The sequence below is a fragment of the Rana temporaria genome, chromosome 6 (genome assembly GCF_905171775.1).
Source record: "Rana temporaria chromosome 6, aRanTem1.1, whole genome shotgun sequence".
Classification (NCBI taxonomy): domain Eukaryota; kingdom Metazoa; phylum Chordata; class Amphibia; order Anura; family Ranidae; genus Rana; species Rana temporaria.
The window spans coordinates 1,918,698-1,931,229 of record NC_053494.1 but is presented as its reverse complement, the minus strand read 5'-3'; the positions used below and the strand labels follow the sequence as shown (position 1 = coordinate 1,931,229).

The following is a 12,532-nucleotide window of genomic DNA, read 5'->3' as shown; positions in this document are numbered from 1 at the left end:
CAGGAGAGAGGTTCCCAGAGGGGGTTAGCTCTTGCGGGGAGGAGCCGCGAGAGCCGCCATGGGACCCCAGAACGATCGGGGGCCACTTTGTGCAAAATGAACTGCACAGTGTAGGTAAGTATGACATGTTTATTATTAAAAAACAAAAAAACAAAGCTTTAGTTCCACTTTAACGTTTCCTCTCATGGTGACATTCCTGAGCTCCTGGTTCGGGTGGAGGAGCAGTCCTCATATTAGCATGGTCTCATGTACCACATCCTTGGGACTACAACTCCCGTGGTGTTTTCTTTGCATTCTAACCTGCTCACGTGTGTCTCATATCTGTCATTCTTCTCTGTGTGCCTTACGCTATCCTGCTTATGTTGGTAAAAATGAGAGAGATTATTATATTAATCATTAGAGCACAAGCCAGAGATGGTCTCACGTGCTGTACTAACAATACAGGTCTGTGTATGTAAGGCACAAAAAAGCTTTATAGAGATTATAAATAGCAAAATTCCAAATTATACAAAGTTATTGTCACTTTACCCAGAAGAAGAGGAACACCAAAATCCAGGCCAATGATATATATCCAGAACAGGTGTGGTGAACAGCTACTTAGTCATGAGGTTTGGTATAAACAGCCAAGTGTGACTGACACCCATGTGCAAAAGGAGGGAGGGGCACTACAGGCACCAAAGAAACATAAAATCACAAACAGCAGCCAGTCCTTAAGTGGTTAAGTGCATCAGTATATTGGAAAATATTTAAATATTGTATTACACGGGATGTTCCGTGCTTTAGATGTCGGCATGGAAATAAAATTCACCACATTTATGCAAAGTCACTCATGAGACGGATCTCTGAAGGCTTTTTCCATAATTCCAACTCTAATTCTATCATTCTGTCTGCTATCACTGGACGTGTCCCGTCATCTCTGTCCGGAGATCACACCAAACCTCAACATGATGTCTCCGGACTCCTTATCTATGTTAGTCTCTTCAGTCTTGGGACTGGTCTTGGCAATCCCTTCTAACACTTGTATTGTGATGGGTAATCTGGACATCATCAGAAAGAAAGGGAAGTTGAGTCCCTCCGATGTGATCTTTCTGGGGAAAGGAATTGTGAATATTCTCCTCCAGTGTGTGCTGAGCCTAGAGGGAATGTTAATGGTCTTGTCTCCTACAGTCTTTTCCATTATTTTCATAGACGCATCAGGTTACTTTCTAATCTGCTTCAACTTCTGGTTGACCTTCTGGCTCTCGGCTCATTACTGTACCAGCATCACCAATCTCAGCTATGGGTTCTTCATCTGGATAAAGAGAATTGTGTCCAATTTCCTGAGTCACCTTCTATTCCTGACGGCACTTGTGCTGTTTATTGTGACTGTCCCGGGCTTCTTGATTCTGTATGGAGAAAGTATCTCATCTTCTGAGAACAGTACAGAAGCCTCTGATAACAAGTTTCATGAAATATTTTCATGTTATATGGCTGCAAACACCCTAGTTCTTCCATTCTCTCTTAGTCTTCTGTGTCTGGTCCTCACTTTCTCCTTTCTGCTCAGACACGTCTGGAGGGTGAAGAATAACGACTCGGGATCAACACGTCCAAATCTTCAGGCTCATGTCACGGCACTGAGGACAATCTTCTTCTTATTTCTCATCTTCACAATCTTCTGCATGTCTCAGGCATTTCTGTTTCTTCCAAATTTCTCCCTGTTCGTAGTCGGTTGGAATTTACAGTTATTATCTCCATCGGTGGAGGCCGCCATCATCTTCCAGGCCAGCAACAAGCTGAGAAGGATCATTCTGAGAAGATTCTGGACCAGAAGCCGGAGGAACACAGAGACTTGAAGTGTAGATTGATTTTACCCTTAAATGTAAAAGTAAATACCATGACATTTTAGTTTGATAGTGTAGAATTGATCAACTTGAAGTGTTTCTAAAGAGAAAGCTTCACTTCAAATGCCATCTGCTTAGGGTTAGGCGAAGGTTGTAGTTTGAGAGCTTATAAGAAAGCGTCTAGTTTTGATTGGAGTGTTGAAGGATTGTTCAGGTTTTAATTGCTGTCTGTGTTCCTCATTTGGGTCATTTCTCCTCTCTGTTTGTCTTGGTGATCGTTGTCATTGGGAAAGTGATGAGAAAATCTTAAATTTTAACTTGTCAGCAGAGCAGATATAGAGGGGAAATCTTCCAGTGGGAACATCTGTTCCTGGGACGACTGTCTAAGAGATTTGTTCTTATTTCATGATGTGTGTGCCGGACAGGAAGTCTCTCTGGCCTCCTCGATGCATAGATACGGGTTCCTCATCCATAAAATTCCTAAAAAATGTAGTAGCGGACTCTCCACATCCACACACATGCATTGTGTAAAGTAACCTCATGCACGGGGATAAACTTCCAGTGTGCACAAGGCCTTACATCTGTGTTACCGTGACACACACTGCCCATACATTTGGTCCCCATCAGAGTCTCCCAACACATTTGTGTCCCCATCAGCCTCTCCGCTGCATATTTGTGTCCCCCTTAGGTCTCCCTTTCATATTTGTGTCCGCATCAGAGACCCCTGCTCAATAATGTCCCCATCAGAGACCCCCACACACATTAATGACCCTATCAGAGACCCCTGCACAATAATGACACCATCAGAGACCCCTGCACATTAATGTCCCCATCAGAGACCCCTGCACATTAATGTCCCCATCAGAGACCCCTGCACATTAATGTCCCCATCAGAGACCTCTGCGCATTAATGTCCCCATCAGAGACCTCTGCGCATTAATGTCCCCATCAGAGACCCCCCCCCCCGACACACACACACATTAATGTCCCCATCAGAGACTCCCCACACACATTAATGTCCCCATCAGAGACCCCTGCACAATATTGTCCCCATCAGAGACCCCCCACACACATTAATGTCCCCATCAGAGACCCCCCTGCACAATAATGTCCCCATCAGAGACCCCCTGCACAATAATGTCCCCTTTAGAGACCCCTGCACATTAATGTCCCTATCAGAGACCCCCACACACATTAATGTCACCATCAGAGACCCCCTGCACAATAATGTCCCCATCAGAGTCCCCCTGCACAATAATGTCCCCATCAGAGACCACCCACAAACATTAATGTCACCATCAGAGACCCCCTGCACAATAATGTCCCCATCAGAGACCCCCTTGACAATGATGTCCCCATCAGAGACCCCCTGCACAATAATGTCCCCATCAGAGACCCCCACAAACATTAATGTCACCATCAGATACTCCTGCACAAAAATGTCCCCATCAAAGACCCCTGCACAGTAATGTCCCCATCAGAGGCCCCCCCACACATTAATGTCCCCATCAGAGACCCCCCCACACATTAATGTCCCCATCAGAGACCCCCCACACACACACATTAATGTCCCCATCAGAGACCCCCCACACACATTATTGACCCCATCAGAGACCCCCCCACACATTGATGTACCCATCAGAGACCCCCCACACATTGATGTAACCATCAGAGACCCCTGCACAATTGTGTCCCCCTTATAGCGTCCACATTTGCGTCCTTCATCAGAGCCACTTCTCCACATGTAGGTCCCCATCAGAGAGCCCCACCACAGCACTTACATTTCAGTCCCAGCAATAACAATGCCCAACTTCAGTGCAGCTCTGCTGTATCTCCCGGCTCCCGCCCGGCTGTTACACAGGCACGTGGTATGCAGACTGACAGCGGCGAGGGAGCTAGGAGGTGCAGCAGGTCCTAGCAAACAGCTGCTTAGTGAGGCGCCGGGTTGGCTGGCTTAGTCACGTGGCGTGAGTATGCAGTGCGCGTCCTGCTCCCCAACATAGCTTGAGAAGAGACCGACCCTGCAGTGAGTCTGAGGACTCAAGCTGCGGGCCGTAAAAAACGTCCCAGCGGCCCGGATGTGGCCCACGGGCCGTAGTTTGGAGACCCCTGTTCTATGGCAATCAGGTGTTCCCTGGATCAACATTTAATGGTCATTTTATTTATAAATATCAATAGCCAGTTTTCGTCTCTGATAAACTTTGTCTACACAATTAACTGAGATGTCTAGAACATTGAACCTTGAAGTTTTATCTCTTTCTTACTACCATAGACTAGAATGCTGATAGTGCTGATGACGGGGTATTGTTGAGCCTCTGAAATGCATTGGCTTCTCTGTGTCAAATAAATATTTTACTGGGCTATTTAAACTGTTGTGGGCCTCTCATTCTTTTACACCGTAGTGGTAGTACCACCAATGATGGACAGTCTAATGACCCAACCAATGTCCTCTGATCATATGACGTGTTTAGTGGAGCATTTCTGCACTACACATGTAGCATATCATGGATGTCTGTAGTCAGGTTGGGATAATACTGAGACATTTAAAGGGGTTGCAAAGGTTTGTTTTTTATCTTCTAAATAGGTTCCTTAAAAGGGTTACTAAAGGAAAAAAAAAATTCTTTAAAATAACAAACATGTTATACTTACCTCCAAGGTGCAGCTCGTTTTGCACAGAGTGTCCCCCGATTCATGTCTTCTGGGGTCCCTCGGCGGCTGTCTCTGGTCCTCCCAGCAAGAACTCATCACATTCATGCGAGAGAGATTGCATTAAGGTGACATTTTTTTTTTCCTTTACAACTCCTTTAATCTCGTGCATTGTGGGTTCACTTACCCTTTCCTTCCATTTCCCTTCTAAATGTTTTTTTTTTCTTTGTCTGAATTTATCACTTCCTGTTCCTTCTCAGTAAGCTTCCCCCATCATCCGAGCCGTTCTTGCTGGGGGTTAGTCAACGTGCTCTCCCCGTCCCTTCACAGCGTCTCCCCGCAGGGATGTAGTCCCAAGGGAGGGGGCGAGCACGCTGACTAACCCCCAGCCAGAACGGCTCGGATGATGGGGGAAGCTTACTGAGAAGGAACAGGAAGTGAGAAATTCAGACAAAGAAAAAAAACATTTAGAATGGAAATGGAAGGAAAGGGTAAGTGAACCCACAATGCACAAGCTTAAATGAACCTATTTAGAAAATAGAAAAATGAACCTTTACAACTCCTTTAAGCTCTGCCGACTTCATTCTCTTTCCTCTCGAAAAGTCTCCAATCTCCTTTCAGATCCCATAGGTGTTCATTATCACCTTGCACCCTCATTGCTTCTCGAACACCTTTTTCATCAACCTCTTGTTGTCCAATGTTCCACGGTTGGCACCCTGTGCCTGAGAAAATTCTCCTTTAGCCCCATAACAAACATTTCTAATCATAATAAGCCCAAGAAAGAAACTCTTACAGCTATTTATACATTTTTTTTATTTATTTTTTATTTCAGTTGCCTGAAAAAAGATATTAAACTTGATTGTCCACTATGGAAAAAAAGATTCTGTTTCCTTTCCTGCTATTAGACCACCAATCAGAAGACCCTATTCTTCCACTCTTCAAAGCAATGTTTAAGCACTTTATCCTTCTATTTGGTTTCTTAAAGGGGTTGTAAACCCTTGCGGTATTTCACCTCAATGCATATGTATTGAGGTGAAAAACCTCTTGTGGTGCACCCCCCCCCCCCCCAATGCTTCCCTATTACTTACCTGAGCCCGATCGTTTCTCCACTAGGGACGAACACACCCACTCCAGCCGGTGTCTTGGTCCTGATTGTATAGATTGTTGTGCACCAGCCCCCCCCCCAGAGCTCCCCCATTTACTTACCTAAAGCCCGATCATTCCTGCAACGGGGATTAGCACACACACTTCAGCCGCTGTCTTGGGTCCTGATTGGATAGATTGATATCAGCACAGCCATTGGCTCCCACTGCTGTCAATCTTATACAATAACTCGGGAGAAGGGGGGGCGAAGCCGAGTCCTGCTGTCAATGGACACAGCAGTAGGACACGGGAGCGTGCCCACACGGGGCACTCGAGAAGAGGAGGAGGCAGGAGCGCTGCTGAGGGACCCCAGAGGAGGAAGATTGGGGGCCACTCTGTGAAAAACCAACTGCAAAGAGGAGGAAAGTAGGACATGTTTTTTTTTTCTTAAACAAAAGTTTACATATTCTTTAAAGGGGTTGTAAACCTTTGTTCTTTTTGCCTAAATGCATCCTATGCATTTAGGTGAAAAATTATATTTTGCAGTTACCGGTCCCCCCGAGCCCCCCTCCCCATTTTACTTACCTTAGACCTGAATTTCCGTGGGCACGATCCTGCATTGCTTTCCCCCAGGTCTTGATGACTTTTCATTGGATAGATTGATAGCAGCACAGCCATTGGCTCCCGCTGTTGTCAATCAAATCCAATGATGCGGCCGCCAGTGGTGCAGGGCTGAGTCATACAATTGGCAGCAATGGACGCCAATTGTATGGCACGGGAGTGCGCCCGCAAGGTAACCACCTCAGGAGAGAGCTTCCCAGAGGGGGTTAGCTCTTGCGGAGAGGAGCCGCGAGAGCCGCCATGGGACCCCAGAATGATCTGAGCCGCTCTGTGCAAAACGAACTGCACAGTGTAGGTAAGTATGACATGCTTATTATTAAAAAACAAAAAAACAAAGCGCTAGTACCACTTTAACGTTTCCTCTCATGGTGACATTCCTAAACTCCTGGTTCGGGTGGAGGAGCAGTCCTCATATCAGCATGGTCACATGGACCACATCCTTGGGACTACAACTCCCGTGGTGTTTTCTTTGCATTCTAACCTGCTCACGTGTGTCTCATATCTGTCATGCTTCTCTGTGTGCCTTACACCATCCTGCTTATGTTGGTAAAAATGAGAGAGATTATTATATTAATCATTAGAGCACAAGCCAGAGATGGTCTCACGTGCTGTACTAACAATACAGGTCTGTGTATGTAAGGCACAAAAAAGCAAGAGATTATTAATATCAAAATTCCAAATTATACAAAGTTATTGTCACTTTACCCAGAAGAAGAGGGACACCAAAATCCAGGCCAATGATATATATCCAGAGCAGGTGTGGTGAACAGCTACTTAGTTATGAGGTTCGGTGTAAACAGTGTGACTGACACCCATGTGGAAAAGGAGGGAGGGGCACTACAGGCACCAAAGAAAAATAAAATCACAAACAGCAGCCAGTCCTTAAGTGGTTAAGTGCATCAGTATATTGGAAAATATTTAAATATTGTATTACACGGAATGTTCCGTACTTTAGATGTCGGCATGGAAATAAAACTCACCACATTTATGCAAAGTCACTCATGAGACGGATCTCTGAAGGCTTTTTCCATAATTTCAACTCTAATTCTATCATTCTGTCTGCTATCACTGGACGTGTCCCGTCATCTCTGTCCGGAGATCACACCAAACCTCAACATGATGTCTCCGGATGACTTATCCATTGTAATCTCCTCAGTCTTGGGACTGGTCTTGGCAATCCCTTCTAACACTTGTATTGTGATGGGTAATCTGGACATCATCAGAAAGAAAGGGAAGTTGAGTCCCTCCGATGTGATCTTTCTGGGGAAGGGAATTGTGAATATTCTCCTCCAGTGCGTGATGAGTCTACAAGGAATGCTACTTGTCTTGTGTCCAGAAATCTTTTTTATTATACAAGTATATGTGTTTGTGAACATATCAGGTTACTTCCTAATCTACTACAGCTTCTGGTTGACCTTCTGGCTCTCGGCTCATTACTGTACCAGCATCACCAATCTCAGCTATGGGTTCTTCATCTGGATAAAGAGAATTGTGTCCAATTTCCTGAGTCTTCTTCTATTCCTGACAGCACTTGTGCTGTTTATTGTGACTGTCCCGGGCTTCTTGATTCTGTATGGAGAAAGTATCTCATCTTCTGAGAACAGTACAGAAGCCTCTGATAACAAGTTTCATGAAATATTTTCCGGTTATATGGCTGCAACAACCCTAGTTCTTCCATTCTGTCTTAGTCTTCTGTGTCTGGTCCTCACCTCCTCTTTTCTGCTCAGGCACGTCTGGAGGGTGAAGAATAACGACTCGGGATCAACACGTCCAAATCTTCAGGCTCATGTCACGGCACTGAGGACAATCTTCTTCTTATTTCTCATCTTCACAATCTTCTGCATGTCTCAGGCATTTCTGTTTCTTCCAAATTTCTCCCTGTTCATAGTCGGTTGGAATTTACAATTATTATCTCCATCGGTGGAGGCCGCCGTCATCTTCCAGGCCAGCAACAAGCTGAGAAGAATCATTCTGAGAAGATTCTGGACCAGAAGCCGGAGGAACACAGAGACTTGAAGTGTAGATTTATTTTACCCTTAAATGTCTAAGTAAATATCATGACATATTTAGTTTGATAGTGTAGAAGTGATCAATGAAGTGTTTCTAAAGAGAAAGCTTCACTTCAAATGCCATCTGCTTAGGGTTAGGTGAAGGTTGTAGTGTGAGAGCTTATAAGAAAGCGCCTAGTTTTAATTGGAGTGTTGAAGGATTGTATCTTTTTTCAGGTTTTAATTGCTGTCTGTGTTCCTCATTTGGGTCATTTCTCCTCTCTGTTTGTCTTGGTGATCATGGTCATTGGGAAAGTGATGAGAAAATCTTAAATTTAAACTTGTCAGCAGAGCAGATATAGAGGGGAAATCTTCCAGTGGGAACATCTGTTCCATGGACAACTGTCTAAGAGATTTGTTCTAATTTCATGATGTGTGTGCCGGACAGGAAGTCTCTCTGGCCTGCTCGATGCATAGATACGGGTTCCTCATCCATCAAATTCCTATATACCTCCCCCAACACTGCCTGAAGTCCAGACAAAAAAACATTTAGTACCGGACTCCCCACACCCACACACAAACATCCTATAGAGTTGAATGGGGTGCTGCTTTTGCATTATGGGTACACCCCATTCAAGTCTACGGCAAGTAAGTGTTCATAAAGTCCTATTGGACAGGCAGCAGAAAATACAGGCGACCACAGCCATCAAAGGAGGACCTTCTGTGGACCTACTGGAGGTTGGGAATCAGATGTTTGTGTTGAGGGTGCTAGGGGAGGGGGTGGACAACTTTCAAAATACATTAGACATGTGCATTAGTTTTCGTCCGAATGCATTCTCGTCTGAATTTCGAAGATTTTCACGTTTGTTTTAACAAACGATAACGAATGTGCAGAATCCAAAATCCTAAAGATCCAACAATGGTTTATTTTTGTTTCGTTGCGACAACAGTTCGATATAGATAGAAGATTCGACATGATGGTGACAATAGTGATCTGTGTCTAACGAACCTGTGGTTGAATGTGCCTAACCTAACTCTATTAGTCCGAGACATAGAGAGAAAAGATTTGACATTATAGAGAGAAAAGATTTGACATATAGAGAGAAAAGATTCGACATATAGAGAGAAAAGATTTGACATTATAGAGAGAAAAGATTTGACATATAGAGAGAAAAGATTCGACATAGAGAGAAAAGATTTGACATATAGAGACATGAAGATTCGACGAAGCAGCTAAAAACATTCGATCGCCACGAGCGGACATTTATGGTCAAATGCTCCGCCCATAGGCTATAGAAGAATTCTAATGTTGGGTGACTAGTAATAATAATTAATAAATATAATTATTACTAGTGTCATACAACATTAGCATTTTTCTATAGCTTGTAGGCGAAACATTCGACCGGAAATGTGCGATCGCGGCGTCATACAGTTTAGCTGCTTGTCGAAACTTCTTAAAACATTCGACAGGCACCATAAGCCTTCAATGACAGATTCGACGTTCGTATGTTTTTCTCTGTTTCGTCGAATCTTCGTCGTTCATGTCGAATGGTCTACCCCAACACTGTCTCTATAATGTCGAATCTTTTCTCTCTATGTAGAATAATCTCAGACTAATAGAGTTAGGTTAGGCACGTTTGACCGCAGGTTCGATAGACACAGATCGCTATTGTCAACGTCATGTAGAATCTTAATTTTTTTATGTTGGATCTTTTGGATTTCGGATTCTGTGCGTGCGGTAGTACCACAACTGATGGACAGTCTAAGGTCCTAAGAAAGTCTGTCAGATAGGCACCGGATCATTGAAGTTGTATTTCCTTCTTACTACCATAGACTAGAATGCTGATAGTGCTGATGACGGGGTATTGTCGAGCCTCTGAAATGCATTGGCCTCTCTGTGTCAAATAAATATTTTACTGGGCTATTTAAACTGTTGTGGTCCTCTCATTCTTATACACCTTAGTACTATATTTGGGTATCCCTGGTAGTACCACCAATGATGGACAGTCTAATGACCCAACCAATGTCCACTGATCATATAACACGTTTCGTGGAGCATTTCCTACACTACACATGTGGCATATCATGGATGTCTGTAGTCAGGTCTGGATAATACTGAGACATTTAAGCTCTGCTGACTTCATTCTCTTTCCTCTCGAAAAGTCTTCAATCTCCTTTCAGATCCCATAGGTGTTCATTGTCACCTTGCACCCTCATTGCTTCTCAACCACCATTTTCATCAACCTCTTGTTGTCCAATGTTCCATGGTTGGCACCCTGTGCCTGAGAAAATTCTCTTTTGGTCCCATAACAAACATTTCTAATCATAATAAGCCCAACAAATAAACCCTTACAGCTATTTATACAAAATTTTGTTTTTTTTGTATTATTATTATTATTTCAGTTGCCTAGAAAAAAAGATATTAAACTTGATTGTCCACTATGGAAAAAAAGATTCTGTTAAATTTCCCGCTATTAGACCACCAATCAGTAGACCTTATTTTTCCACTGTTCAGAGCTATTTTTAAGCACTTTATCCTTCTATTTGGTTTCTTAAAAGGGGTTGTAAACCCTCAGGGGGTTTCACCTCAATGCATTCTATGCATTGAGGTGAAAAATCTTTTGTAGTGCAAACGGCGTTTAAATATGTGGGTGGGACTTACGTGTGTGATCGCCTCTGCGCACGAGCACATGAGGATGGGACGCTTAATTTTATTTTTTTATTTATTGTATATTTTACTTTAACTTTTTTTAATTTTACAATTTTTCTTTCATTTACTTTTATCACTTTTATTCCTCATACAAGGAATGTAAACATCCCTTGTAATGGGAATGGTGTATGACAGGTCCTCTTTATGGAGAGATGGGGGGTCTATAAGACCTCACAACTCTCCTCCAGTTTGGAAAGATTGAGATAAAAAAAAAGACAGATCTTTCTTTCCAGCTGAGGTCTGGGCTTTGTTTACTTCCTGCGTCATAATGTCGGGCCCGGGCCTCCGACGGTCATAGAGATGACCGGGGACCATCTGATCACCGGAAATCTCTATGATCATCGGTCGCCGATAGCATGGGTCAGCCCGGAGAAGCACTGGAGGGCTTTCACAATATAAATATAAAATTGGGCTAACTTTACTGTTGTCTTATTTTTTTATTACATTTTTTTTTATTTTTTCAAAAAAAAGTGCGCTTGTAAGATCGCTGCGCAAATACGGTGTGACATAAAGTATTGCAACGAATGCCATTTTATTCTCTAGGGTGTTAGAAATTTAAAAACAATGTATATAATGTTTGGGGGGTTCTAAGTAATTTTCTAGCAAAAAAACTGTTTTTAACTTGTAAACAACAAATCTCAGAAAGAGGCTTGGTCCTGAAAGGGGTGGTAAAGGTTCATTTTTTATTTTCTCAATTGGTTCCTTTAAGCTCGTGCATTGTTGGTTCACTTACTTTTTCCTTCCATTTCCCTTCTAAATGTTATTTTTTTCTTTGTCTGAATTTCTCACTTCCTGTTCGTCCTCAGTAAGCTTTCCACCATCATCATCCGAGCCGTTCTGGCTGGGGGTTAGTCAGCATGCTCGCCCCCTCCCTTGGGACTACATCCCTGCGGGGAGATGCTGTGTTCTCCGCAGGGATGTAGTCCCAAGGGAGGGGGTGAGCACGCTGACTAACTCCCAGTCAGAACGGCTCGGATGATGTGACAGCGTCTCCCCGCAGGGATGTAGTCCCAGGGGAGGGGGCGGGCACCATTACTAGCCCCCAGTCAGAACGGCTCGGATGATGTGACAGCGTCTCCCCACAGGGATGAAGTCCCAATGGAGGGGGTGAGCATTTCCCCGCAGGGATGTAGTCCCAATCGAGGGGGCGAGCGTTTCCCCGCAGGGATGTAGTCCCAATGGAGGGGGCGAGCGTTTCCCCGCAGGGATGAAGTCCCAATGGAGGGGGCGAGCGTTTCCCCGCAGGGATGTAGTCCCAATGGAGGGGGCAAGCGTTTCCCCGCAGGGATGTAGTCCCAATGGAGGGGGCGAGCGTTTCCCCGCAGGGATGAAGTCCCAATGGAGGGGGCGAGCGTTTCCCCGCAGGGATGTAGTCCCAATGGAGGGGGCGAGCGTTTCCCCGCAGGGATGAAGTCCCAATGGAGGGGGCGAGCGTTTCCCCGCAGGGATGTAGTCCCAATGGAGGGGGCGAGCGTTTCCCCGCAGGGATGAAGTCCCAATGGAGGGGGCGAGCGTTTCCCCGCAGGGATGTAGTCCCAATGGAGGGGGCAAGCGTTTCCCCGCAGGGATGTAGTCCCAAGGGAGGGGGCGAGCGTTTCCCCGCAGGGATGTAGTCCCAATGGAGGGGGCGAGCGTTTCCCCGCAGGGATGTAGTCCCAATGGAG

General features: G+C 44.6%; 2 protein-coding genes across 2 annotated transcripts; both read left to right on the top strand.

Annotated features, from left to right (window-relative positions):
• Positions 1–944: 944 nt before the first annotated feature.
• Positions 945–1,832, top strand: LOC120942772 (taste receptor type 2 member 9-like). Its single transcript, XM_040355699.1, has one exon. The coding sequence runs from the start codon at positions 945–947 to the stop codon at positions 1,830–1,832; it is 888 nt and encodes a 295-aa protein (XP_040211633.1).
• A 5,454-nt stretch (positions 1,833–7,286) lies between these two features.
• Positions 7,287–8,186, top strand: LOC120942771 (taste receptor type 2 member 8-like). The gene has a single exon (XM_040355698.1). The coding sequence runs from the start codon at positions 7,287–7,289 to the stop codon at positions 8,184–8,186; it is 900 nt and encodes a 299-aa protein (XP_040211632.1).
• Positions 8,187–12,532: the final 4,346 nt, after the last annotated feature.

Excerpts from the sequence above, each read along its gene's own strand:
- LOC120942771 (XM_040355698.1), top strand. The coding sequence starts at position 7,287 with ATGATGTCTCCGGATGACTTATCCATTGTAATCTCCTCAGTCTTGGGA.
- LOC120942772 (XM_040355699.1), top strand. The coding sequence starts at position 945 with ATGATGTCTCCGGACTCCTTATCTATGTTAGTCTCTTCAGTCTTGGGA.